At 40.0% G+C, this 26,689-nt stretch overlaps 1 protein-coding gene across 1 annotated transcript; it reads right to left on the bottom strand.

The window, feature by feature from the left end:
- Nucleotides 1-26,552, bottom strand: gabra2b (gamma-aminobutyric acid type A receptor subunit alpha2b; the record flags this gene model as incomplete). Its single annotated transcript, XM_083981269.1, has 9 exons — nucleotides 1-309; nucleotides 1,618-1,820; nucleotides 2,545-2,697; nucleotides 11,999-12,142; nucleotides 13,080-13,162; nucleotides 13,919-14,139; nucleotides 16,571-16,638; nucleotides 24,372-24,487; nucleotides 26,482-26,552. The coding sequence occupies 9 exons, from the start codon at nucleotides 26,550-26,552 to the stop codon at nucleotides 1-3; spliced, it is 1,368 nt and encodes a 455-aa protein (XP_083837395.1).
- Nucleotides 26,553-26,689: the final 137 nt, after the last annotated feature.

Here is a 26,689-nt window from a genome sequence, read left to right on the forward strand (position 1 = left end):
CTAATTAGAGGGAACCATATCCTTTATAATGGGTTCTCTGTTTAAGTAGGTGGCCCAGTAAACCAGGTTGAAGCTGCCAAAGAGAACTGGAAACAAAACCCTTGACATCCTGTCAATTTTGCTAACACTGTTGAATGTCTTCTTGCTTTCTGGGGCTTTTCCGTCTGCTTTGGCCTTGTTGGGCTCCGGAGCGCCACCTTTGGCGATGGTTGGAAGCGTGCTGGAGTCCTTGGTAATGTTAGGCGCGTAGTTGGCCACTGCTACAGCGTAGGCGTTATTCTTCTTGACGACAGACGCCCTCTCTTTTTTCTGTGAAAACACAACAAGGATTAGGCAAAAGCAACCTCACCTGTCACCATCTACCCATGAATCTGAAGCACATGTAAATGAAGCGGCGCCGTGGCAATGGGCCAGTCCTAGTAATGGATGTAGCACATTGTGCAGTGTCAGAATGAGGAACAGCGACGGCCACATATGTCAACAGCTTGTTGAGGTCACTCTGTAACTTTCCACACTTTTTCAGCTTTGCAGCTATTATGGAGGTTTATAGCAAACTGCAGATTGGCTGATATACAGCTTTGCAGTCAGTCACAGAGAGTAGGAAGCAGTATACATTAACAGACCATAAAACTGCCCCTGAAATGGAGATAAGACAAACTCTTCTAAAAGGTCTGTCAGGTACAGTATATTATATACAGCTTCATAGTAAAAAAAAAAAAAAAAAAAAAAGGTGAACATTTCAGTTTTACAATTATCTCTTTAAAAAAAGAATGGATATTTTTTTAATCTCAGTTTTTATTTCTCTGTAAGAGATTTCTGCTGTTCTGGCTACACCATGTAAAAAACCAAATGAAAAAAAGTCACATGATCTGTTTAAGTTGTTTTTTCTGAATACACTTTATAATTTGTACATTTCTTAAACCTGTTTTTCAGTTCAGATCTCTAGCTAAATGTTGAGATGACATGTGTTCACATGTGCTGCTATTCATCTGCATTTCAAACCTTTACATGAAATCAAGTTTGTAACACATTCAATGTAGTAATGTAAATGAAATTTAAACAAAAATGTAATATGAGTCAATTACCCTTGATAAACATAGTAATCCATTGTACACTCGGCCCGCATCTAAAGTGGTGTATTTACATGAATACATATATTTGACTTACTATTAATTTTAGTCTCTGCAATATAACACTATTGTGAATCTATGTCTATCCTGTAAGATTTGTCTTGACAGCTACATTACCACAGTGGTAGAAACAGAGTCACTGTCCTGCAGCAGTAGGCCATAAGTGCTTTGCCGGCCCGTGGGGCACATCGTAGCTAAACGAGAAGAGTGCACTGGTGGCACTTAAAGGTTTAAAACCATTTTCCTCTGGAATACTAATACTGCAGAACTAATCAGTCGTCTTGTTCTTTCAAACGTACATGTTCTCATGTTGGAGTTTGGTTTGTGGAGGGTTTAAGCAGCCATTATCACGGCTCCCCTCAGCATCTAACAAATGATTTTAAACCTCCGATTTCCAATATGCAAGTGTTGCCTTCCTCTGTACAATGCTAATGAATTCTCTTTGAAAACGGAGCCTATCAAAAAGACATGTTTTTGTCCTCATTACCTTGTCATTCACTACACTCTTTCCATCCCAAGCCCAGCCTCGCTTTGTGAAGTAATTGACAGTGGCAAACTCAATCAAAGCGGAGAAGACAAAGGCGTAGCAGACGGCAATGAACCAGTCCATGGCAGTGGCATAAGCGACCTTGGGGAGGGAGTTCCTCGCACTTATACTGAGTGTAGTCATTGTGAGGACGGTGGTTACACCTGGAGGTACGAGAGGAAAACAGTATTTTATTAGATAGTTATCACGAGGTTCAGATGGAAATAACAGACAGATACAGTATATACATAACAAAGAAGATAAATCATAAGAATGCGTCACTTGCACTGTCACTCTCTTCTCAAAGCGACTGTTTTACCCTTTCTAGGATAACAGTGTTAGTCATTAGTGCGCTTCGTGCCTTTACAGTGTAAGGTTACTATTAGCCTACTCTGCACTAATAACCACTGACCTTCAGTTATGCATTAACTGTTTGGTAGCTTTGGGTTTGTTGGCCCAGTTTATTCTTGACTTCTGTACCTGTTTTTTCCTCTGTGAGCTGGTCACTCTGAGGTCACTGCCATTAGTTCCACTCGGCTTACAAACAAGTCCAGCAGCAGCAGCTTGTCCAACTAGATTGAAAAAGCACTGAAGCATCGAGAAATGTTTCCTCTTTTTTCTTTATCCTGTTTTCTCCTGCATTTGTCATCAAGTTTCAACCGTTTGCTGTTTTCATCCCTCGTGCTGACAGAGGCTGGGAGGACCTCCATGTCCCATCATGTGTGTTGAGATCACACATTTATAACACTGGGCTAAAATTACATGAGTGCTGTTGGGAATTGGGTTGTTTCAATAAGACACAGGCTTATTGCCCCCCACAATAAACAGACAAACAACAATAGATAGAATAGAACACTGTAGTCATCAGTGATAAAGTCAAATACTTACCAAACACAGTCCGAGCTGGCACCGACTCTCTGTTCAGCCAGAAGGACACTTGGGAAAGAATGACGGTCATGATGCACGGGAGATACGTCTGGATGACAAAGTAGCCGATCTTCCTCTTCAGGTGGAAATGAGCCATCATCACAGTGTATTCACCTGTTGACACAAGATTCAGGGTCAATTAAAAAAACAAAAACAAACAAAAAAAAAGAAACAGTATCACCACGCCTGCTTCTGCTACCAATTACAATGTGGTGCTGCATTTTAATGATGTACTGATTATAAACAGGAATCTCCAACTGTACAGCCCGTTATGGATGCAGCAGAACCAGCTGCATCATTCTTTTTATTCATTGTCAAAATGTGGAGTTTTCATTACCCACAATGCAACTGGACAACTCACAGCTGGGTTGGACATCCAGATGTGTTATGCTACAGTAGTACTGGCTGATGGCAAAGCAGTGGACCACAAATGTCTGGTAGCATCTCTTCTCTCTGACTTTTAGGTGCCGACTCCGGTGATCCACCTCAGACCATTTATCAGATTTATTTGGGGGCTTCAGAAAACATTTTTCCCAGATTAATCGATACTCCTCACAACACATAAACAGTGTTGGAAGTGATGTTTTCACTTACTCCACTGTTAGTGAAAGGTTGGCATTGAAAATGTTAATTTAGTTAAAATATGATTACTAAATTTCAGAGATTCAAAAGTAAAACCCTCAATGCAGATAAGACTGTTCAGTGAGTAATACTGCATTGTTTATTAATGATGTAGCTGGTTGAACTGAAGATACTTTTAATGGGAGATTTAATCTTTAACAATGTATCGCATTTTAAAAGCTGATAATGCCTTATACTTAAAATATGAATAAGTAAATAGCAGCTGTAAATTTTAATGGTAGTAGAGTGAAAAGTGCAATATTTCCTTTGACTTCTAATGAGATAGAATAAACTTCAGTAAAGTAAAAAAAAACAAAAAAACAAAAACAGTATACATCTGCTTGCCCACATTGTATAAATATTTATTGTCCATCTTTTACTAATCTCTCATTATTTTATCTACCCAGTTGTGCACTGACAGTTTCTGGTATTGTGCACAGATATAACACATTATTGTTATTGTCTGGAAAAAAAGCGTGAACTATAGGCTACTGATTTATTAGAATTAAAAGCTAAATCATTATTATTAAAGTGGAGGGAGGAGATTCCACCTGCCTCAAACATGGCAACTAAATCCTTCAATTCTTTCCTGTATGTTTTGCTATACATGTTATTTATGATTAAAATCATAAAAAAACACACACACACATAAAGTGAAGGCTATAATGGCTGTGTGAATGTGTTTGAACACTACTTTGAACATAGGATTTCCTTATAACAGTCATATTAGTATGCGCGTGCAACCTTCCTTTATGTCCATATTATATCAGTAGAAAAATGTTGATAATGTGGATAAGGAACTTGAAGGATGCAGCTTCAATAAGCCAGCCCAGTCTTCTACATAGATTAGACAGTGTACTTCAGCTGTTAACAGCACATATTTGTCATAATAATCCATCTGTACATAGAAAAGTAGGCAGCATGATTTCCTAGCCACCGACCAAAGCCTAATAGCTGACAAGGCCGTGAAACAGTGCCAGCGCTGCAGCAGCAGGCAGGCCAAATAGAAGATATCTCAAAGAGAAGCCAAGATTAGACACGAGAAGAAAAAGATGTGTTACCCATGGCAACAGAACAGAGAAACATAGCTCATTTCCTGCAATTCTGAAATGAAGGCCTTGATACACGCTGCCACTTGGCAAGAGGAAAGTCCTTTTCAGCAGTGGGGGGGGTGGGGGGGGTGTCAATTCCAAGGACTAATCCCAAAAGATATTTTATTCCCTCTTTCTTTTATGGCAGTGTAGTTGTATTGCCTGTATTTCTAGCAGTTATGTGAGGACCAATTCCCCCTGTCACTACACACACACACACACACACACACACACACACACACACGCACGCACGCACACAAAGCGCTATACACTAACTCAGCCACTGGAATTTAGAGGAATCGAGCGCACACTCTCTGCACCCTATGGAGCTCTATATCTTCTGTAATTTAATTTGCATGCCAGCCCCGTTGCCTGTGTTGTGGATGGGGGAGGAGGAGGATGTACATGTACAAGCAAGGAATTCACTGTATGTGGCTGAATTTCCTCTAGAGAAGCCGGTGATCGCTTCACCAAGAGGAGAGACAGTAATTATAGCATGAAGATGGTAATCGCATTGTGTATCCTACAGATGTAAGAAACACGGTTGGTGGCTAACACACCACAGGAATACCTCACGCGTTCAACTGTCCGACAGAGGGCACAGGCAACAAGCTTTGTAATCAGAGTCTAAGTGAGAATTGATCCATCAGGTCAAAACGGTTTGTCAATGTGGTGTTACATGTAGTAATTGCTGCTACAGTATATTTTGTCTGTTAATGTAAGTCGGTATATTGTATACTGTACAAGAAAATCAAGTGGAAAGACTTCCATAAAGTTTGGAAGCTTATAAAAGTCTTATATCAAACTGAATGACTACAGCCAAGGAGAAGATCTCATGTAGCACCTAACTCTATGACACAACCCATGGGTGTGTTTTATTTGAAGCAGAGATATACTGTATGCTACAAATAAAATGATGAAAACGAACCCTTTTATGATGAGGCAAAGGTTTGAGCAGTGGTTCCCAAACAATGGACGACAACCCTCTACCCATGTCACAGAGGTGAAGAAGATCAACTACTGTAATCTATTTAGGTAAAATGCAGTAGGCGCTGGTGAGGCGACACGCGGCAGCAGAGCAGCACTTGTTTTGTTTTGTATTTGACTTGTTTGTGTTTTTGTGTTGTTCTGCCTGTCGCACAACAAATTGCCCCCTCGGGGGATAATAAAGTTTTCTGAACTGAACTGAACTGAAAACAGATGTGGACCACCAACGTTTCTGAGATCTTCAAGTGGCTCGTGGTTGGAAAAGGTCGAGGATGTTTGTTGTCATGCTGATACAGTAATAACACGTGGTTGAAGCCACTTGAATGTAAACTCCTTATTTTTTGAGTATTTTCTGGAAAGAGTTTGATCACTTCTTGAAGTCTTGCGATAATAAAATGTAACTGAGTCGGTTTTTTATAGAGAGACTGTCTTCACCCTACATTTACCATCATGCAGCTTCATAGTGTTGTCTGACTGTCCCTGGTACTCCACACCCCCACCCCAACAGGCTCATCATCACAATGTAGTACTTCTGCAAAAACTCCCAACAACCCACTACAAACACATTCAGCCAACACAGAGAATTATCAATTCAAAGATCAGTAGAGCTGCTACTGTTATAGTGAGTGAAAATACTAATTGATGCTTAACTGGAAAGTAGAACCTAAATATTGACCGAAAACAATAATGTCTTGAAGTGGCTATGATCAATATTATACATTAACATGACCTCCTGTTTGTATACACTGTTGACTGTTTTAGAGTCTTTCAGCTTCTTGCTTTAGTCTCTGTTTTGGTTCAGTCTCTCTGCTTTCGTTTGGTGTTTCTTCAGTAGGCAGCTGTTCCTGGAGAAAAACCTATACTCAGTGCTACTTCCTCAACAACACACTGTAAGACACATTTACAGTGGAACACTTAGCTGCTTATATGTCAAATATTTTCCTCTGGATTAGGTGGAAATCAAAGCTGGAAAGAAATATGAATGACCAGGAACACAACTTCATGTATAGTGCTATATCTGCTGGATGTTTAAATGGCACCTGTTCACTATATCAACTAGTGCAGATGCTGATAGCTTTTGTGGTGTTTACTTGTTTCCAAATAAGCAGATACTGTTGCTTTTTAAAGTACAAACTACACTGAAATATAAAATGCACGCTGTGTATGAAGTAAATCATTGCTACATCCAGTTGTGTTCAGTCATGAGAGTTTGTGTGTGATGTAGTTACATAAAAATGTTTTTAGCTGCAAACAAAAACAAGTGAGAATCACGGCAACTGCTACTTGTCAGTGACTCGTTGAACACAACCTTGGTGACAAATACATGTATGGCTGAAGAGTTGAAGAGTGAGGTTTTTTGTAACAGTGTGTTGGTGTGTTCACAGGCTTATGCAAGATGTCCGTCCCTGTGAAGCCTGAGAGCACATTCATTCGTGCCAAATGACCTAGTTTGCAAGTACGCTACACCAAACACTGACACACTAGTAATGAATGATTAATTTAAAGTCAGCCAATCAGATAATGTGGAGTGACTAGTTAAACAAGAGGAGCAGTCACTGGCAGGCATGCTGCCTTCTACCAAAGCATCATACAGCACTTAACCTAGATAGGAGCATTTAGTGCATGAAAGGATATTCTTACTCAATGAAATTGAAGCAGGGATTCCCCTGATAGTGGAATGCAGTCACTGGGGAAATACTGTATACTGGTAATTGATACCTGAAGGGAGCACTGGTGGAGCACTTGGCTCAGGGACACTCTCTCTTTTTCTATGGTACATACATTTTTTATGGTTGCAATGTAAAGCATTAGATTTGAGATGACTGGTAAAATTCAGCTTTCTAGTTTCTATTAGTTTCCATTAATGCTACAGGAATATCACACAACGGTCTCTGGTTTTAGCCCTTTTTCAATGCTTTCACCAACACTATCCTGAAATACTTGTAGAAGAAAAAACAAATCAGCATAAAAAGTTCCAGGAATGAAAACTGGAGCAGCCTGAGAGAGAAGCAGGACTCACTGTACACACTGCTGCTGCTGCTGCTGCTGCTGCTGCTGCTGCTGCTGCTGCTGCACATAAAGACGATGTCTGTCCCCTCAGTGCTGCTCTGCAAACTGCCCACTTCCCTCTCTACATCACAGACTAAGTCTGGAGGTGATGACCCCGAGGTCAGTGTCTTCCACCAGGAACAAACTCTTGTAATGTAACAGACTTTTAACATTTTTGTAACCATCATTCTCATAAATCACATATCCACTCTGATCAGAGGACATTTCCTCCTGTTAAATGTCCACACCAGTGAACAACAGCACTAATAAAAACCTGCCTGGAAGAAATAAAAACTGATTCATCAAACTAAAATTATACAATATAGATTTGAAGGTAATCATATGCATATACGTATACCATTTAGTGAAAATGTAGTTTAAAAAAAGAAAAAGAAAACAGCAGACTGGTAATTATAGCACACCTACACATTTTTCACTATTATTGTGATCACTGCTATCATCACCCTGCAAGAGCTGTATTTCAAAAAGCTTCTTCCATCACATTTTCCTCAGCAAAGAAGGGACTAAAATTAGATCAGTGCTGTCGCTCACTGACACAGAGAGTCGTACGTGCTTTCAGATTTCTCATCTACCACAAAACCTTCTGCACTTGACTTAGACAACAAACCCTGGAACCCTTCCAGGCTGTGTGAGACGTATTTTTACATGAATATCTTTATTTTGTAGCTATGCTTAACCAGGTCCCCATAGTATGGCAATATGGATTTTTTTTTCCTTATCATTCTCATCATTATTATTATTTCTACTACAACCTCGACCAAGGGCACTTAAGTTTCTGTTTTACTACTGTTCACATAACCTGAGTTTAAATACAGTCATTATCTGTGCAGTATGAGCACCACTGTAGAATAGAAAGACTAATTTGTACTAACCACTGCAACCCGTCGTCACTGCTTGATTATGTTTATGATTTATGAGCATATTCATCCACAGATGACTAAAAGGACCTCACCTCCAACCTCCTCAGACGGTTTCATTTGATTAAATGTTGGCAATGTGAGGAACTTCACAAGAAAAAGGCAAAGATTAAATAAGGAAAAAAAACAGACAGATATGAACATCAGAGCAATTTCTTTCTTCCATCTTTAAAGGGTCTCAGCCCCCAGGTTTGAATCGCTTCTGAAGCTCCCGTGTCTCTCATGTGTCTTTCTTAAAGCTTGTTAAGCCCTTTGTGACTTCTGTTTTGAAAAGTGCTATATAAGTACTTTATGATTAGTTTATGCTTATGTCACCACGGCAACATGCATCGTTACCGTGGCAACACTAACTGCGATAAAAAATTGTCTGCGGAGATTTGCCTCATCTGTTCGGAGGTCCTCGGTTATTCTCAATCCTCACATTCGCAGCCTGAGTGACATGTATGATGATGATAAAACGTCTCTTTTAGTGTCGTATTAACCACTGATAGCGCAACGCCGTCTCTGCCTTCTGCTGTGACAGTTACCCAACCGCATCCGCAGCCATCACATCTCACTGCACTGATCTGGCGGCCTATTTAAAGACCACCTTGTTGGTTCACATTCACTCTGCGCTGACGTGGTGCTTGCTTCTGTTACTGCTGCTCCACTCCACCCAGCCTCCACCTGCTTCAGCTCCGCTCTGTTTGTACGCACCCTGGAGGGCGTTTATTTCTAAGTTAATAACCACTGGGGGATTATTTGCAATGGTCCCTGCATGTTATTTATCACTGTGCTACGTATTTCATTCTGTTTCACTTTGTTGCCACAGCAGGGAGCCTTTCCGAGAGCGAGGAGAACCATATTGCAGAGACAATTTGTGTTTCCATTTTAATTTGCTATGTGACGTGATAGCTGCCGACATAATTACTCTTAAAATGAACCGTAAACAGCACAAGGTAGACGACAAATTCCTTCTCCCAAGCAGGAAACAACTCACATTAAACATCTGTCTTGTTTGAACTGCTGTAACAACTGAAAAGCTTCTTTTAAATGTTGTTTTCCAGTCACTTCGATAATTATCCACAGGTCTAACTACTTCCTCTTCTACTAGAAAACCAGGCGACAAGAACACGTCACTCTGCAGTCTGCTCTTATTCTCTCTCCAATGGCTCCCTGGACATTTCTGCACTGATTACAAAGACTTTGAACATGTTACATGGGCTTCACGATTGATTTGATTACTGCCATCATATAATCTCCAGTCACTGTGTGTCAGAGTCCTTGTCACTCCCAGCGTGCGAAAGAAAACAGCTGCCAACCATCTCTCATCTGCCTACAGCCTGCTGACTTCAGTGTCTCAGTATTTAAACCTAGGCTGAGTTATTTACCACAGCTCAGGAACCAGCTATTGATCTGGTCTTCCTCGCTTCCTGGACAGTAACGGTGTCATCCTTATCTTCACACACATTAACACACACAGTCGCACACTCAAAATCTGGCCCCGTTTCTTGGCATCTGTGTTAGTGTGTTGGCATGAAATGTGTTGCTTCTATTTTTAGACCTCACTATCTCTTTCTTTTACTCCACAGCCTATTTTTATGTCTATTTGTGTCCTTTGTTTTCTCTATTCACTTTGTGAACAATGTGCTTGTTGAAAGTGTTTTATAGATAAATATAACTTGACAGCTGATTGTCTTGACTAGAGCACATTCCTGCCTAAAAGAGGAGGAGCGGATGGTCGGCCCCCCTAGTTACTGTTGCTATGCCTGTCGAGCTTTCTGTCACAGCACATGTGACGTTTACAATGAAACACATACACCGACATTAGAGATGCCTGAAAAGACCACCTCCATCTGACTCATTTAAAATCTGCAGCAATGCTAAGAGGTCTACCTTGCCCATGTTTGAGGGACTTAGTCGTCTCTGCAACCACAGTCAATCTGGATCAGTGCGCCCCATTAAGATCTAGATGGGACCATCTGTAAAAATATGTTTTAGCCACTCTCCCAGAGGACAGCTCCTGTCTGACAACAAGATAAAGCTGTGAATTTTTTCAAAATAAAGCGTACCCTTAAACTAATCCTGTTTTTTTTTTCAGAGCATTGACTACAGCATGTTTTGTGGCACTGTCCACAGCAGCACATCATTCTTCGATGGTGCTACCAGCTGTTCCTCCAAACTGAATCATATGCAGGTAGTAATACACTGAGCAACCCATTCTACTGTGTTGTACATGAACGTATTTAATGAACGCTGCTGTGTCAGGACGTGTCATGAGTGGGTGCCGACAGTGGCATAAACTCACTCTGAACTCTGCAATTTAAGGAAATATAGTTATGCGAGAACAGAGAAAATATCTGTTCCATCCATTCATTACCATTGTACTCACTTAAAACATTATACACGAGTGTAGCTACAACCCTGCACACGGCAGCATCCTTAAGGAGACCCAGTCTCCATGGTCTGCTGTCATATAGTCAAGTGCTGTGCAGTGATTATGTGCTATCACACACTCTTCAGTACTGCCATGTACAGTAATAGGTTAGGTATAGGATAGGTTGGGCCACGACGGATCCACCTGTTGAAGCCTTTGTGAAAAGGAGGACCACATTTAAAGGAGCCATCAAGAGAGCAAAACTTCAAAAATGGTCCCACCACAATGAAGCAGCATCTGAACTGAGACACAGCTATACATTAAGAAAAAAAAAATCCAGATATGTTTTAAAACTTGTTTTTTCTCGTGCCTTCTGCTTTAAGTGTGTGTTTTAAAACTCTAGACATAACCAAAGTTAATTATCCAGCCCACTAATGAGCTTGTCACTGTTGGATTCACTTGCTAATGTCTGCTGCAGGTCCATTTGAGTGAAATGCCCCATTTTCAATGCACACCGAGTCATTCACTTTGTGGGCTGAAAACATAGATTTTCTTTGTCATTTCATGCGTCGCTGCACTTTTGTGAGACATTCCTGTGTCTTTGGGCACCAAGAGAAGACATTTAAATCACTGGAGAACACAGCAGCCGCTCTTTTCTCCCGGAGCTCCTCTGTTAGTGTCTGGGCAACAACAGACAGATGTGCTGCGGTATGCTTAGTTCTGCGTCAACATCTCTCTTCTGTTTTTATTGACATCCGTTTAAAGCCCATCCAAAGAAAGTGCGCGGCATTCGAACGCAGCAGCAGCTCACCTGTCATGCTGCGTTTGGGTCTCCGGGCCATGCTAAATGCAGATTAACACAATACAGAGCAAAGCAGGGAATCCAAGATGCATGAATGCCAAATCCCTGTTTTGTTGAATCTTTGTCATGCAGAGGAAGCCAGAACCAACGTTTCTCTGCATTTCTCAAGCCAAATAAAGTGAGTAACAAAAAGACAAAACTTTGCAAGCGTTTCACAGTGAGCTACCCCCGCCTCCTGCAACATGTAGGAGGTGAGCAAGTTCAACATCCACCCAAACAAGCACACAAACTTCACAGTTTGATTTTCATACTGAAACTGCTTGGAACTGAGATAACAGAGATATTTCATATCCCCATCCCTTAAATAAAGCAGTTTCCAGATTACTGGTGAGTTTACACAGGCTGTGTATACAGTAAGATTCAGCGATTAAATATCCACTCAATGCTATACGCAACTATCCAGCAAATCCCAGGTTATTTTGGTCAAAGCTTTTAGAATTTCTAATATTTAAAGAGCAGCAGGTGAAGAAGTCATGAGGTGGAGCTGGTTCAGTTCTCAACAAAAGCTTACCCGTGCTCGACTTGATGGTGTCTTGTCCGACTGTTTGTCCGAGCAGGTCGTACTGGTTCAGACGGGAGCTTTCTCCTTCCACTACCACAGAGTCAGAGGCGTTTCGAGTCCAAGCATAAGTCACTTCTGAGATTGTGTAGGCATCTAAAAAGAGAGAAGAGGATAAACCCATAGGGGATAAATCTGGGGCAGCTGCAGCTATTGATGATTTTTCGAGAAATTATTTCAGTGACCCAAATGAAAAGCCCCCACTACATTGTGTTTGATGCTGGGTTTCTAGAGAAAAAAGGATTGTGTCAGAGAGAAAAAAAAATCTCTCAGTGGTTGAAGATGTGAGATGCCAACAAGCAATCCATGCATAGTGACATTTGGCCTTTTCAATCAGTCACAGCATACACTGAATATGAATTTTGAAAGCTTGTCTGCTAACCCAAGAATGTCTGATGAGACAGGAAAACAGATTTTTCCCCTCAATATATTCAGTTATTGAAATGTGCTGCCAATCATGTTGTGTTAGACATTGTTTCGTTGTCGCGGCTGGGAGGTTTAATGTACTAAAGAGCTGAATGTAAATCCTGTAGGTCACCACATAAATGCATTCAAATTAAAAATAGAGCATTTTAATGAATGTGAGAAGTCAAGGCATTTCAGACATGACCCACCATGTACTGATGCTCTGATATGTAACAATACCTTGTTTTTAAAAGCAGCTTAAAGCAAAAGGTCTTCATCCAAATGTAAAGAAGCCATGGCAATAGAGTTGTGATCAAAACAGGTTTAAATTTACAAAATAAAAATATTTGGATGAATTAAGTTAGTTAGTTAGTTCCCAGTGACATTTCCACTCAGTCTTTTATCTGTCAGTCATTCTCTATGTGTTTAATTGCTGATGCATTGCATATTTCATTAAAACTTGTGGGGCCACTGCCAGAAAACTGAGCCATGCATTCTAGCTTCACTCGGTTCTTAGGCTGCTCTTTTTGCCAAAGAACCAGTGAGGAGAAGAAGAAAAAAAAAGAAATTAGAAAATAGCATTTTACTTAATGTTCCCTCAGGCGCTATCATCATCAGAGTTACTCACAGCTGCCAAATTTTAGTGGACAGGAATGAAAGTCCATGGGGAAATCCTCCAGATGCATTGGGCACTCTGCATGCACAGTTAACCTGCATCCAATTCACAGAAAATTAAGGAGACTTTGCAAATGCATGAAAAGTAAACAGCACAGATTAGGCATGGTCTCAAAAAAAAAAGAGAGAGAGTAAAGAACAGAAAAAAAGAAAAACCTCACAAGCCTCATGCACTATTCAAGATGCTTCCCATCTGTAATGCCTTGAGACAAAAATAATTCATCTTAACTGTAATCAGCAGAGCAAAGTAAACAAGGTACTGCAGAGACCAGCACAAATCACAACTAGTGTGACTGTGGTGAGATTGCAGGTCAGCTATGTGATAAGAAACTGCACTGTATGTAACATGTAAAGCATTTTATTCAACCACTGCAAAATTATCTTTCAATACTGTATCTGTCAGATTGACTTTCTTGAAATGCATGATGACAGAAAGATGCTTCGTTGCAAACAAAAAAACAACAACAGAAAAATGTATTTGAACAAACAGGATTTTCTGTCACTACTGTGTGTGTTTCTGCGAGGCTGTGTTTTCCATTCAAGTCAGTTTGTAGAGGAATAGTTTGACATTTGGAAAAATACGCTTATTTGGTTTGTTGCTTGGAGGCAGTTAGCTTAGCCAAGCACAAGAACAGGAAACAGCTCACTAATCAACACACTAAGTTGTTTTATGTAGCAGCTGTCAAATTTAGCAGACATCCATCAGATTGATTAAGCATATTTCCCAAAATGTCTCAGACATAAACACAGTTACCAGAACTTTCTCTCAGTACTCGCTCCTGCTTGCGTTACCTCATGGTGTACAACAGCGTCCCGTCATCTTTGATCCTCAGCAGTTTATTAGGCATGGTCATGTTATGAGCCACAGACTTTTTCCCGTTGTGGAAGAAGGTGTCTGGAGTCCAGATCTTACTCGCCATCAGGTTGTTGAGGGGCAAAATATTCATCGGTCCATGAAATTTCAACCTCTCATCCTTCCAGCTTTGCCGGAAAAAAACATCTATGGTGTATTCCTATGGGCAGAGGAGAAAAATGTATTAAATATAAACTCTACAGCTCAGTAGCTCTTACCTCTATATCCTCTATATAACTCTGTTTAAGTGTTTCAGCTTTCACATGTATGAAAATGAATCCTTTACTTTTTACTTAAAAATATGGAAAATAATACAGATGGCACTCTCCCCCACAGAGTTATATGGGCAGCTACAAGCAGCAGTTCTTCACGAGTGACTTCACATGACACTTTAAAGCCTGGGCATCGTGTGACTCTCTCTATTTGTCAAAGCTCCATGGAGGTGAAGCCTGCGCTCTCCGCGCTCCACACAGCTCTCTGAGCCGGTGTTTTCCTAAGCTGGCTCTGAGGCCAAGACAACCCCTTGACCTACAATCCTCTGTTGTCAAAAGAAACCACACCAGAGAGGATTTAGGGCAGAAAGCACAGTGCACTGTGAAATGTGTGTATGTGACAGGGTGTGTGTGTGTTGGTGTATTTCACACACAGTGAGCGAGAGGGAGAGGGAGAGGGAGAGGGAGAGATAAATTCATCCTGAGTGTTTTTTTTTCTGACAGAGTTGAGAAGACATCTTGACATTTTGATCTCAGGACACTGAAGCTGCCCACTGAAAAACCAAGACCAACGAGATCCAAGGTCATTGTGGTTTATTACACAATATTAGTCTCGTTTTCATTGTTTTTGTCATCTATGACATATTTAACCAACCAAAGTATTTCTCTGGGAATTGGTTACAACAAACGTGACATAGTGAGGAAACTGAGCAGATGACACATCATTTCATCTAAGATGAGGATTAAAAGTTTGGTAAATGTTGGTCAAAGCTGAAGCTGGGAGTTGGTCTGTAATAATTACTGTACATACCCTCGGTTTACTAACCTGAGCAACGATCTGTTATTACCAAAAAAGAATTGCATAAAAAAACAATGAATTCCTTCATTGTCTGGTATTGCCTGTGCAATACATTGATTTACTACAGTAGTACACACTGTGCTGCTGTCAGACACGCAGAGATGTTACTCATCTATCATCCAGCCCCCAAAACAGAAAATTAAAAATAAACAAATAATAAATAAATGAATAAATAATGCAGATACCATTAGTTGTAAGTAAAACTTGAGCACTGTGTTGGCATTACAGTAAGAATGATTGAAAAAAAAAAGATATTTCTAAAACTGCAGCTGGTCAGTACAAAGCAGGTTTAACCTGTAGGTTTGAATAAACCTCTCAAGCTTGTGAAGTAAAAACCATCTTATTCAGCTTGTGAAGCTGAATCTGATGGTTTTTGCTTCATTTTCTTCTTCTTGTCCAATTATTGTTCTTTTTTTTCCAGCTCTGCCTGTCAGTGGACCTCCTATAAATCTTATAAATCCCATCATGTGGCCACCTCAGCAATCAGCTGAATTGCTCTACAGTATCTGAATAAATCAATGAGGTCAGGGGAGAATATTTCATGCTGTTGCTCATTTTTACGAGACGTGTGTGCGTGCAGGGGCAGACCCTGAAATAAATCATACAGCTTCAGCCTTCGCCCTGTTTTGCTAAATGATATGCTAATTTTACCAATTAATAAATTCCAATATTATAATTTTTCAAACCTGAGCATTTACTGAAGTGATTATACCCGCGCTGATTAAACACATTTCTAGGCTCTAAGCTCCAGTGACAGCAGCTCACACAGCGATGACCTCCGATCAGCTGTCAGCTGTTGTCTGTCCATCTGTTTGGTTGAAGGATATTTTGAAGAAGAGACATCAGGCTGAAGTTCAGTGGACAGCGATCTGGGATTTTCATGAGATCATTTACTGGTCCGTCTCTGAGACCGTGCTGCATAAATGGTGCTTTATGTTCAACAGAGTGCCCTCTCTGCTTTACATATCTTTCAGAGACCACTGCATTGAACTTCTACATCATAACTATTAAATCAATAGATCAATCACTTGGAAAATGGGTCTTCAACAATAGAGGGGGACGTTGATGATATGATGTGAAGGTGGGTGCATGTTTCAGAATGATAAACAGGAAAGCCCAGGATAAACAAAGGAGTGACTTGAATAACAAGAGGACTTTCAATAATTTATAAGATGAAAATTGTCAGATGAATAGATGTCGTGCTGTAGTGAGGTATACTGGTCCCACTTCAGCATCATAGAGTGTGTGTGCATGTGTGTGTTTGTGTGTGTGAAGAGAGATGGAGAGGAAAGAAAGAGAAAGGAAGAAAGAGAGATGATGAAATTATGAAAGGAGGGAAAGCCGTAATGAAACTAGAGAGATAAAGAAAAACAAGTGTGTTTTCCTCCTCTAGGTATGAACACAGAGAGGACACAGCGGTCCACTGGAATGGTGCTGTTCTCTATATGTTTATACAACAACCAAGATATGGATGAATTATTTAACACACAATGAATAAATGTCAGATATCTTGCTCTCACCATGTCTGTGTCTGAAACTGGTCCAAAGCTGGTGACGTAGATGTCTGTCTTCACCTCAGTTACCCTGTCTGGATGAGAGACAGAAAATTCAGGCATCAGAGCGCCACATGAGGGAGAAAACAAAGTCAAAACGTTGCAAAAAGATAAAGTTTAAGAGAAGTGACATGGGGAATGTGTCATTTTTTTATGTAGCTGTTTTCTTCCTGATGAGATTTTATTTTTATTATTTCAAAAAGAAAACAGGGCAATTCAGATATTGGCTATCATCAGGTTATCCATGGCATTTTCATGAAATAATTTAGTTTTGATAGTCTAATTTTTGTGTATTTATATTCAGTCATTACCTGGCAGTTGTATAGTGTAAGTAGTGGAGTTTTAAATGACCTCCTCATGTTGCTGAAACTGAGGCTTCAGTTCTGTCACAGCTTCACATTAAAAGCTGCCAACACAGGAGGAGGAGGGCTTTTATTGTGTTGCTTCTTAGGAAATCAGTGACCTACTGTTATTTTCTGCATTTTTTGACAGAGGATTTGTTTTGAAATGTTGCAGAGAAATAGAAGAGGAGGCTGAAGAGCTGCAGGCTCCACACCTCAGTCTGTCTCAGTGAGGTAACTGTGTCCTGCTGGTGAGTGTAAAACCACTTCTACCATATGAGGCATGAAACCAAACTGCAGTTTCCACCTGTGTCATCAAATCAGCCAGGAAATTGTAGCACTTGAAATAACAAGCAGAAAGAATTGCCCAACTTTCTGAGTGTAGTTAAAACATAGCATATTTAAAACATGTTTTGATTTAACTACAGTATTTAGATGATCCACTTATTTCCATTTGTTGGTCACTCAGATGGAACAACAGCAGCACCCTGTACAGACTCAGTCCACCTACATCTGACTGGCACTGGGCAGCTCCTCTAAGATTCAATTTAGTGAGCCCCAGTGACATGTAAGCTATGATTTAAAGCGTATAAAATTTTTCCTAAATGTTCACACTGATGTGACAGATAGGAAGAGCAAAGCCTTATGCTTCCCATTCAAGTGCTAATGTGCGACTGCATCAGCTCTGCTGCATCAGGTCCATTTGCTTTCTCTACACTCCGTCTCTTTCAATAATTACTGAAGCTCGATCCCTCATGCTCGGCCAATTCAAAAAGCTTTCACGTTTTACTTTACACTCTGTACTACACAGCAAACAGTGTCTCACATACAATCTAAAGAGATCATCACTCGAAGGTAAAGTGCTCTCATGCATGGCAGGGCGGGCCGCCATCCACGTCTCTCTAACAAGACATATTATGGAAATGCTTTCCTATTTATAAGGTGATGTAAATCACAAGGAGACAGGTTGCCGGGTAATAGGTGTGATCCATTTAGCAAGACATATGTCGGGGTGCCTTTGTTCAGATCAGACTGATTCTAAATAATCAGTTTATGACTTATTCAAAGAGAAAGAGGTTCTTTATAAAGGCAACATTTTAAACAAGTTTGACACTTAACACAGTCATGGTGCTCTGCTTGTTCTTGTTAAAAGACACAGTAACTTCTAAGGCTTTGTCTTAAAGGGATAGTTCACCCAAAATTCAAATTTCACTCATTATCTACTCACCCGCATGTCCACTAAGGGCTGGGAGAAGTTTCAGAGGCCTCCGTGCCTTCTCTGAGTTATAGCGTTACATATGACGGTTGCGAATGGGCCTCACTTTTCTTTGTCCAAAAAGACACACCAAAAAACATCTAAATACCTCCATAGTGCTCGTCTGTAATGTCCCTCTTGTATTGAAGTATATGTTTTAAGCTTGTTTGTAGCGGAAGCTCCCAGTGTTGCTCTGCCGGAATCTCGCGCGATTTGCGGAGCCATGAACTGGGTCTCAATGCAAATCGTGCGAGATTTGCACAGACACAGGCAAAGCAGTGAACTTAGACACTGGGAGCTTCCGCTACAAACAAGCTTGAAATATAGACTTATTTAATTTTTATCGGAACAATTTCTCATGTCGGGGCTTCAATACAAGAGGGACATTACAGACAAGCTGTGTGGAGGTATTTGGATGTTTTTTTGGTGTGTCTTTTTGGACAAAGAAAAGTGAGGCCCATTCGCAACCGTCATACGGACATGCAGTGCTGCGCTGAGCCCCCCTGTAACTCAGAGAAGGCACGGAGGACTCTGAAACTACTCCCAGTCCTTAGTCAACATGCGGGTGAGTAGATAATGAGTGAAATTTGAATTTTGGGTGAACTATCCCTTTAAGTCATTCACTATACAGAGTGAATTTTATTAATATCACAAATTCAAGCAAATAAAATTATCAGGGAATTTAGACTATTAAGTAAATTAAGAGTGTTTTGATGTGTGAACTACAGTCCATTGTGTTTTGGTCAGTGGAAATCCACAACATAGTGTAAAAAGTAATTAGTCCAAGAACAATAAGCAAGATTAAATCAAAGAGTTAAAGCAGAAGTAAGCGATCCGGTCATTTTGGCTAACTTCTTGTCAGACGATGGAGTTAGCAGCCCCCGCCCTCGTCCCTACGTCACCACATTCAGGCGCATCCCTTGGCTGCACACACAGAGAGGGCCGCCCCTTTATGCCGTTCTCTCTCCTCATTGGATAAAGGTTGTAGGATACAAGGAACGTTTTCTCCTCGGCTTACAGCAGAGCAGAGTGACTGACAGACCCGTGTTTCAGACCAAACACTCTATGTAAGTGATTGCTGTCGTAAGATATAACTATTTAAGACTTATATTAACACAAATATTCCGCTTACTTCTGCTTTAAATACCATCATGCATTGTGAGAAAATGCACTTAGATGCCTGCAGAGTCTGAAATATAATATATACTGTATAATGATTAGTTTGTGTAAATGATGTTTATATTTAGTGACTAGGTAAATGAGCTCAGACACGAATGCCATGAATGTTGAACTATTCTTTTTTTTTTTTAGCAGTTTATTTATTTTCGTTGTATTATAGAGATTTTTCTGGAATAATATTTCTTGTTTTTGTTTGGGAGAACAAACCCTGTAGGTTTTGACCCAACTGCAGTGGCGATGGGTTTGAATCCAATTACTAGCAGCCCGTTGCTGCATGTCATCCCCTGACTTTCCTGTCTCTCTCCACTCATAATTAAGGCACATATCCCAAAAAAAAAAAAAAACTAAAGAAACTTTTTTTTCTCTCTATTCATTCCTTGCTTGGTGCAGTGGATTTGTTTTTGTTGTTTGTGTGTGTATTCACACACTCTTTGTTGTCATTTGTTATATGAAATTCCCCATGGTGGCCGTGATGGCTGACCAACACTATTCAATTAATTTACTGTGAGCGCAGACAGAGGATGATTTTTGCTATATCGCAACAAACAAGTAAAAAAGAACAAACAAGGACGTTGGAAAATCAAATCCACCACCAAGTGACAGCTCCCGTTAAATCTGCATTACATGAGAATTCACAAGCACAACTAACCATACTGTATTTGTACAAATGATGCATCCTTGCAATGCATCCTGAAAACCTAGAAAAACACAGCCCTCAGGAAAAATACGGGTTTACTGTTTAAAAATATCCAGAGTGCATTTAATGCTTCAGGACGTTAGACACTATTTATAGGAACAAGTACAAGACCTTAAGTTCATTTATTCAGTAAGAACAGTTGTAAACATGTGCTTTTCATATCATCCGAATCATTTGATGTAGATGGGCCTGCTGAACCGTGTTTAATCGGTCAGACACAACCTGCCTGTGTTTGGGATCTGTGCACCCCGCTGTGCAACCATCCAAATGTCAACTTAACTCCTGCCAGTTTGGGCGAACATGAAGAGCAACAGCAAAACCCCAGTGGTGGAGTACAGGACGAGCCAGTGGGAGTGAGTGACATCAGTTCAGAGAGATGAAATCTTTGTTTGCAGAGCCTGATTTTATCTTGATCAAACTGTCTTAAGATTTAATTGCAGCATTTACATATTAACAATATGCAAAACTGCTGTTTCCTTTGCCTGCTGATGATTACGGCAACTCCACAGCAATTACAGAAAGTTTATCATAAGTGTAGTCAGCATCACTATCTCTGTTTCAGTTCAACAAGAAGATACCACAATATCACCCACAGTGCTAACTACACAGATGTTCAACAATGTCAGACGTCTTTTAGCCAGAGCAGACACAACAAATCAGAGCACCACTGTGGATATAAATGGTAAGAATAATATAAAACTTCCATCTCAGTTTTAAACTCCAGTGTAGTGGTTGTGCTTTTAGCCCTCCAGGAGAACAGTGCACTTTATAAAGGGGCTGTTTGTTGCTGTTGAGTTTTCTCTACATGTGGTCTCTTGCTGATGATTGAGAAGTCGCAGTGATGGTGAATCGCCTTTAGAAAGTGACTCAATGGGCTGCGGCTAGTTGGTTAGCATGGTAACATCAGTACAGGAAAAGGTAGCTATGATATGAGACCATAGTTATTACACTTTTTGTATGATCTTTAGGAAAAGAGTAAACCAGTTTGTTTAGAGGTGTATCTCATATAATGAGTTTGTCTCTGGTTGCTGAAATATCAATTTCCTCATTTCACACTGACAATGTAGCAACATCGAAATAGCTACAAACAGCACCCTTAAAGCACTGAAGTATTGGCAAATTATTTAATAATTTACACATTCAGGCAACATAAAGCAAAGTTAGTATTCACTGGAGGTATAAGTCTCCTTTCCGTTCGTTAATGACAGCTGTAAAATATAACATAAAAACATTGATTTGAGTTTGTGTTTTTTCTATCTCTGCGTGCACCTTTTAAGCAGGAATATAATGTATAGCTCTGAGCGTAAAGTTGGTGTGAGGTGACACATTTTTGGGGTGAGAAACAAATTAGTAGCAGAAGTGTGAATGTGAACAAAAGTGAGCTGCCTCGCAGTCACACTAATGATGATGTGGGAGCAACTGTGCTTTCTGCATCCACTCTGCAGCCTGGCTTGATTTCAGTGGAAGCGACAGACACCAATTGCTGCATTTTAAAAGAGCTTGGTATTGCCTCAACACCCAAGCACATGACAAGTATGAAAAATAAATGCAGGATTAAAGCAGTTAGGATTACAATTTAGTCCACCATAGTTACATTATGGGCCCTGTATTAGATATATTAGATAGCTGTTTTTGCCTCTGAAAGCAATGGGCCTATTTAGCAATCAAATGGCTGTGGTTATATTGTGTTTGCTATAAATAAATCCAAGAGAAATGTGCAGCCCCAACCCACACAGTAATTCATTCATTGTTGAATTACAGTAGTTTTTTCCCTCTCCCCTGAAACCCTCCAGCGGCCCCAAGGGGACACGTGGGTTCATCTTGAAAACCTCTGCCCTAGATTCATCTTTTCCATCTTCATCATTTGATTTTCAGTGGCTGTAAAACTCACATCTCTTGTTCAATGCAATAAGACACAGCAAAATGCTCCTGAGTGCAAATTCAACCATCTTACTCTATAGTGAAAACATCCAAACAATAACGCTATGTTCAGCCTTGATATAGGATCTTACTATTTCATGTACAGTCTAATGCAATCTATAAAAAAACAGATGTGTGTCTTAGCTTATGTATTATAGTGGATTCATTGCATTGTATAACACAGGTGTTCTTATTATTTTGGATAAAAATGTTGATACTGATGAGTAAAATAGAGACACATGTCACAGAAGCACTACAGGGACAGAATATAGAAAGAAATGGCATTATGTGCAGGGGAAATACATTTTGTAAAATACTCTATATGTATCTAGGTAATTTGTAATGATGCTGTAAATAAATTATTGAATTAATGATTCATACGGAGTGAGAATTTCTTGGGATTCAGCCTCCTTTTTTGTGGCATGCTTCTTGAACCATGAAAACTATCAAAGGGCCTGATTGTGTATCCCTGAATATATAGTATGTATGAGTGAACACACTCGTGCAGCTGTGATGAGGCTCTTTTCCAGCCATTACAAATGTGTTACAAACCAAAGTCTAGTGAAGCATTACTATGTTTTTCCCACAGATGAGACATACAGATCTAATGTGTGTACGACGTGGAAAATTCCATCTGATGTCATTTTAATTCCCTTTTTAGACTCAGTTCAGGCCCACGATATCGGCCCAGTGTATATTAATGCATACAGTATGTTACTACACTGTGTGTGTGTGTGTGTGTGTGTGGGGGGGGGGGGGGGTTGTTAGGTTCCCACTGGGGCCAAATCTGATAAAAATTGATGTGCTCATTGAGACACTCTGGATGTAAGTGTCTAATTTATGTTTGAATGTTTTATTTATGTGTTTTCTTTCAGATCGCAGATCTCTCCTGAGTCTGTCTTTAACACAATCACTTCTACACAGCTGTCTGTCTGTTGGTGGTAATCTTTCAGTCAAAATCAATAAAGTTTTATTGATAAATTTCCCAATGGACCACAGATATCTTGTAAGTTCCAGGGCTGAATCAAAAAGTGTCAAGAAACATACTAATGTTTATATTCTCTAGGGACTGAGTATAAATGTCGGTACGTAAAATCATATATGACCGAGACACGGCATGAAATATGATCACTTAGGTTGAGATGTGTACTGGGGCTACGCTGCAGCTACAACGGGCCATAGATTAGATTAAATCTAACCCCACACAGAAAATAAACTAGCAGCACTATTACTGTAGGTCCAGTTGTACAGGCTGAGCACTGCCAAGCTAAAGGAGGTCTGTTCCCCATATGGCAGCTCCTGGGCTGGGCTGATGGCCCCAGGAATTTGAATTTCAAATGGCACCAAATCCTGAGGGAGGGGCTCAGCTTTGGGATGAGGGGCCAGCTGGAAATGAGATGCCAAACATGGAGTATGATGGGAGAGGTGGAGAGAGAAGCACTGAGGCCACTGGAGAAAATTACAACATCCCACTGCACAATACTTTATGTATACCCAAATAAATAAAGATATTTGATAGTTGATTCAAATGTCGGAGAGAAAATGTTCTTTATAAGTGTCTTTGAACTCCTGTTGTATTTAGACTGTAGTAGAGGTTTGGCAGATTTCCACTGACTGAACCAACACAAGCTGTTGTGCCACTGATCACAAAAAGGAAAATTGATCTGTGCACCTGAAAATACAAATCTTCCAGGAGTTACTTTAAATATATATTATAATATCTTTCCCCTAATAGTATCAGACATTTCTGGCACACATCATTGAATATTTTAAGTAATATACAACAAAATCAATCAAAATGCACTACTGCATTTTATTGAACCTACCTCTTCAAAATCATATACTGTAATTATATTATTTCTAAAAAAATTTAAAAAAAAAACAGACCAATGAATAAAATACAACATTTAACTATGCTACATACATATATAACAAATATAATTTGTACACCATACCAGTGAAATAATTTCAAACATGTCCCTTGAGTTAAACTATCTTTGTAACCTTGCAGCACAACTACAAAGCATCATAATGTCAAATGTGCATTGGGAATTTATGGAGAAATTCAAGCAGCGATGAACAGGCCTCCTCGAGGTTAAATGTGGGGGGTTCGGCTGCTGTTAATTTCCAGGAAGGGGAATGAGTGTTACATAACCTAAATGTTTTGTTCAGTGTGTGTTTGTCAGTTTATTCTTAAGGGGATCGCTGCCAAAGGTTATTGGTGCTACAAAACCTGATGCTAACTGAAATGTTCTCTCTCCAAATGAGCCATCCCCCATTGACAAAGGCTTGAAAGAGATTTGGTGTTTTATAAAAAAAATGTTAGGTTGTGTAACATCTACATTTCTAATAACTGATGGGTCATAATTTCCTTACCCCCGAGACCAGGCCGTAGACGGTTGTCATATCCATCCAACAGTCTGTCCAGGATCCGTGTGAATGTGGTGATGTTGGTTTTAAAGGCATCGGATTGGGTGTCGGCATTCACCGATCTAGACGACAGACACACAGCAACAGCATGAACATCTGATGGACATCGTACTTTCAACAAAGGGGAATCTGATTAAATTTTAAATGTATTTAGACTCATAACCATGTTCCTCCTCAGAGGCCTGATTTATGGAAAGAAAAGGGGTCATTATTATCTGGCAGAGACTTCATACGTGCCCACACAGACACACACATGCACATTGTTTCTCATCCACATGGATGACCCAGTTCAAGGCAGAACATTTGTGAGCCATCTGATCTTAGAGCCAAAACACAACTGAATATGCTAATTTAATCAGAGCTGGAGATTCATGGTAAATAAATTCAGATAAGGTACAACATTAAAGCTTGACATAATTACCACTGTCGCCAGCTCTGGTGTAACAGCCTTAGGCATAAATGGGCATATTTCACTTGAAGCAGAAACATATAGGCTATACAATATTAATCGTTTTTTACATCCATGTATTTTCCGTTTGGACCACACTTCTATAATTAGTGAGCAAAAGTGTTGCATTAATGTGACCGACTTAAATTTGGTTTATCAGTGTTCAGTGCAACAACACCACACCAGATTACAACAATGTTTAGGCTGTTGGCAATAGGCTACACCAGAAAAAGCACAAATCAAACAAGGTGTAGGAAATGTTAACTTAAACTTGCACTTTTATCTACAAATTTTGATTAATTCACCTTGGAAGCTTTCTTTTTCTTTTTTCTCAGTAGCTACCTATCTGGTTTTCAAGCCCTCCACTGTTAGCTAGCCATAACATTAGCTGAACAAAAGGAAAAACAATAGGCTATGTTTTCAAAACTACTGTCATACTTTACCTTTGCATAGTGAGCCTTGTGCTATCCTGGTTGTAGCCTATGTCACATCATGGTAGCTCACACTCAAAAGAAATAGCTGGCTCTTATATTAAAATAAATAAAAAATAAGTAACAATTTAACACCAATAATTGTGCAGCTAGCTAATTCAAGAGCAACAGCATGCAGTGTTTGTTTCCATCCATGCTGGTCCCTGCAATGGTGGAGCATGTTGTCGTTGTGTAGCCTAAATTTTCCTGTGTCTCCCGTGAGGGTGGACCTTTGTCACAGCAGACATTTGTGACATTTGACACTTGTGAAAGCACAGGTGTTGGAAATAACATTAACGATGTCTGTATTGTTGTTGAAGTTTAACATGCTAGTAAGCCAGCATTCAGCTACACCAGGACAATGCAATTAGCTAAACAGAAACCACATTTGATATTAATTAATTTTATTATTTACACCTGGGTGTTTCTTATTGAGACATCTCAAAATGTCTGCTGTGACAAACAAATCAACAGAATCTATACTGTAGCTACATTGGTTGACTCATAGTGGAGCCATAGAGGGACTCTGTGACCTTATTCTCTCAGACCTCTTACACTATAGTCACAGTGTTTTGAGTCCTCTGGTTGGCTCATTCTGGGTTATACCACTTAAACACCTGATGCCACAATGGCTGATGCAGCCTAAGTAAAAATCAAGGTCAGAAATCTATGTAATTATTTTTCTAATATTTTAATAAACTAATTTTATTTATTTGTCCATTTGGTTACAATTGCTTTTCCAACATTGATAGTAGGCTATAGTAGCATTGGTTGTTATTTCCTGAATTAAGATCACGTTTTAATTTATTTTGTGTGCTGTCTGGGGAATATGCAACATTAAATAACCTGATAAACCATCAGAAGTGAGAATTGCAGGCCTGCTGCAATAGGCTGCAGTCGATAATTACCCACATGCCCTGCAGGTTATTTTTATGGTCAGACCGAGGCGGTAACTGTCTCCTCTCCTGCACATTGTGTGTCCACTGATAATGAGTGGAGAGAAAGAAGAAGAAGGGAAAAAAAACCTACATAACTATATAAATATAGAGACCTAGTCGGGTCTGTCCCCGGAGACAAAGTGAGTGATCCTCGGCCCACAGCTGTATCACTGAAGGCGTCTCCTGATCAGAGGACTCACCTGGTTTTCCAGAGAGCTGTGAGCGCCAGCAGGCAGAGGAGAAGTAGAGGAGCGCTCTCTCTGCTCCACATGGCTGCTTCAACACCTACACACAACAGGACAGTGGCTGTAATGAATTGAGACTGTATTTAACATGCTATTGGATCCGTATGTGACCTGCAACATCGCTACACCATCACTTATTTCTGGGGATTCCCTTGAACACAGC

The sequence above is a fragment of the Trachurus trachurus genome (assembly GCF_905171665.1).
Source record: "Trachurus trachurus genome assembly, chromosome: 10".
In the NCBI taxonomy this organism is placed as follows: domain Eukaryota; kingdom Metazoa; phylum Chordata; class Actinopteri; order Carangiformes; family Carangidae; genus Trachurus; species Trachurus trachurus.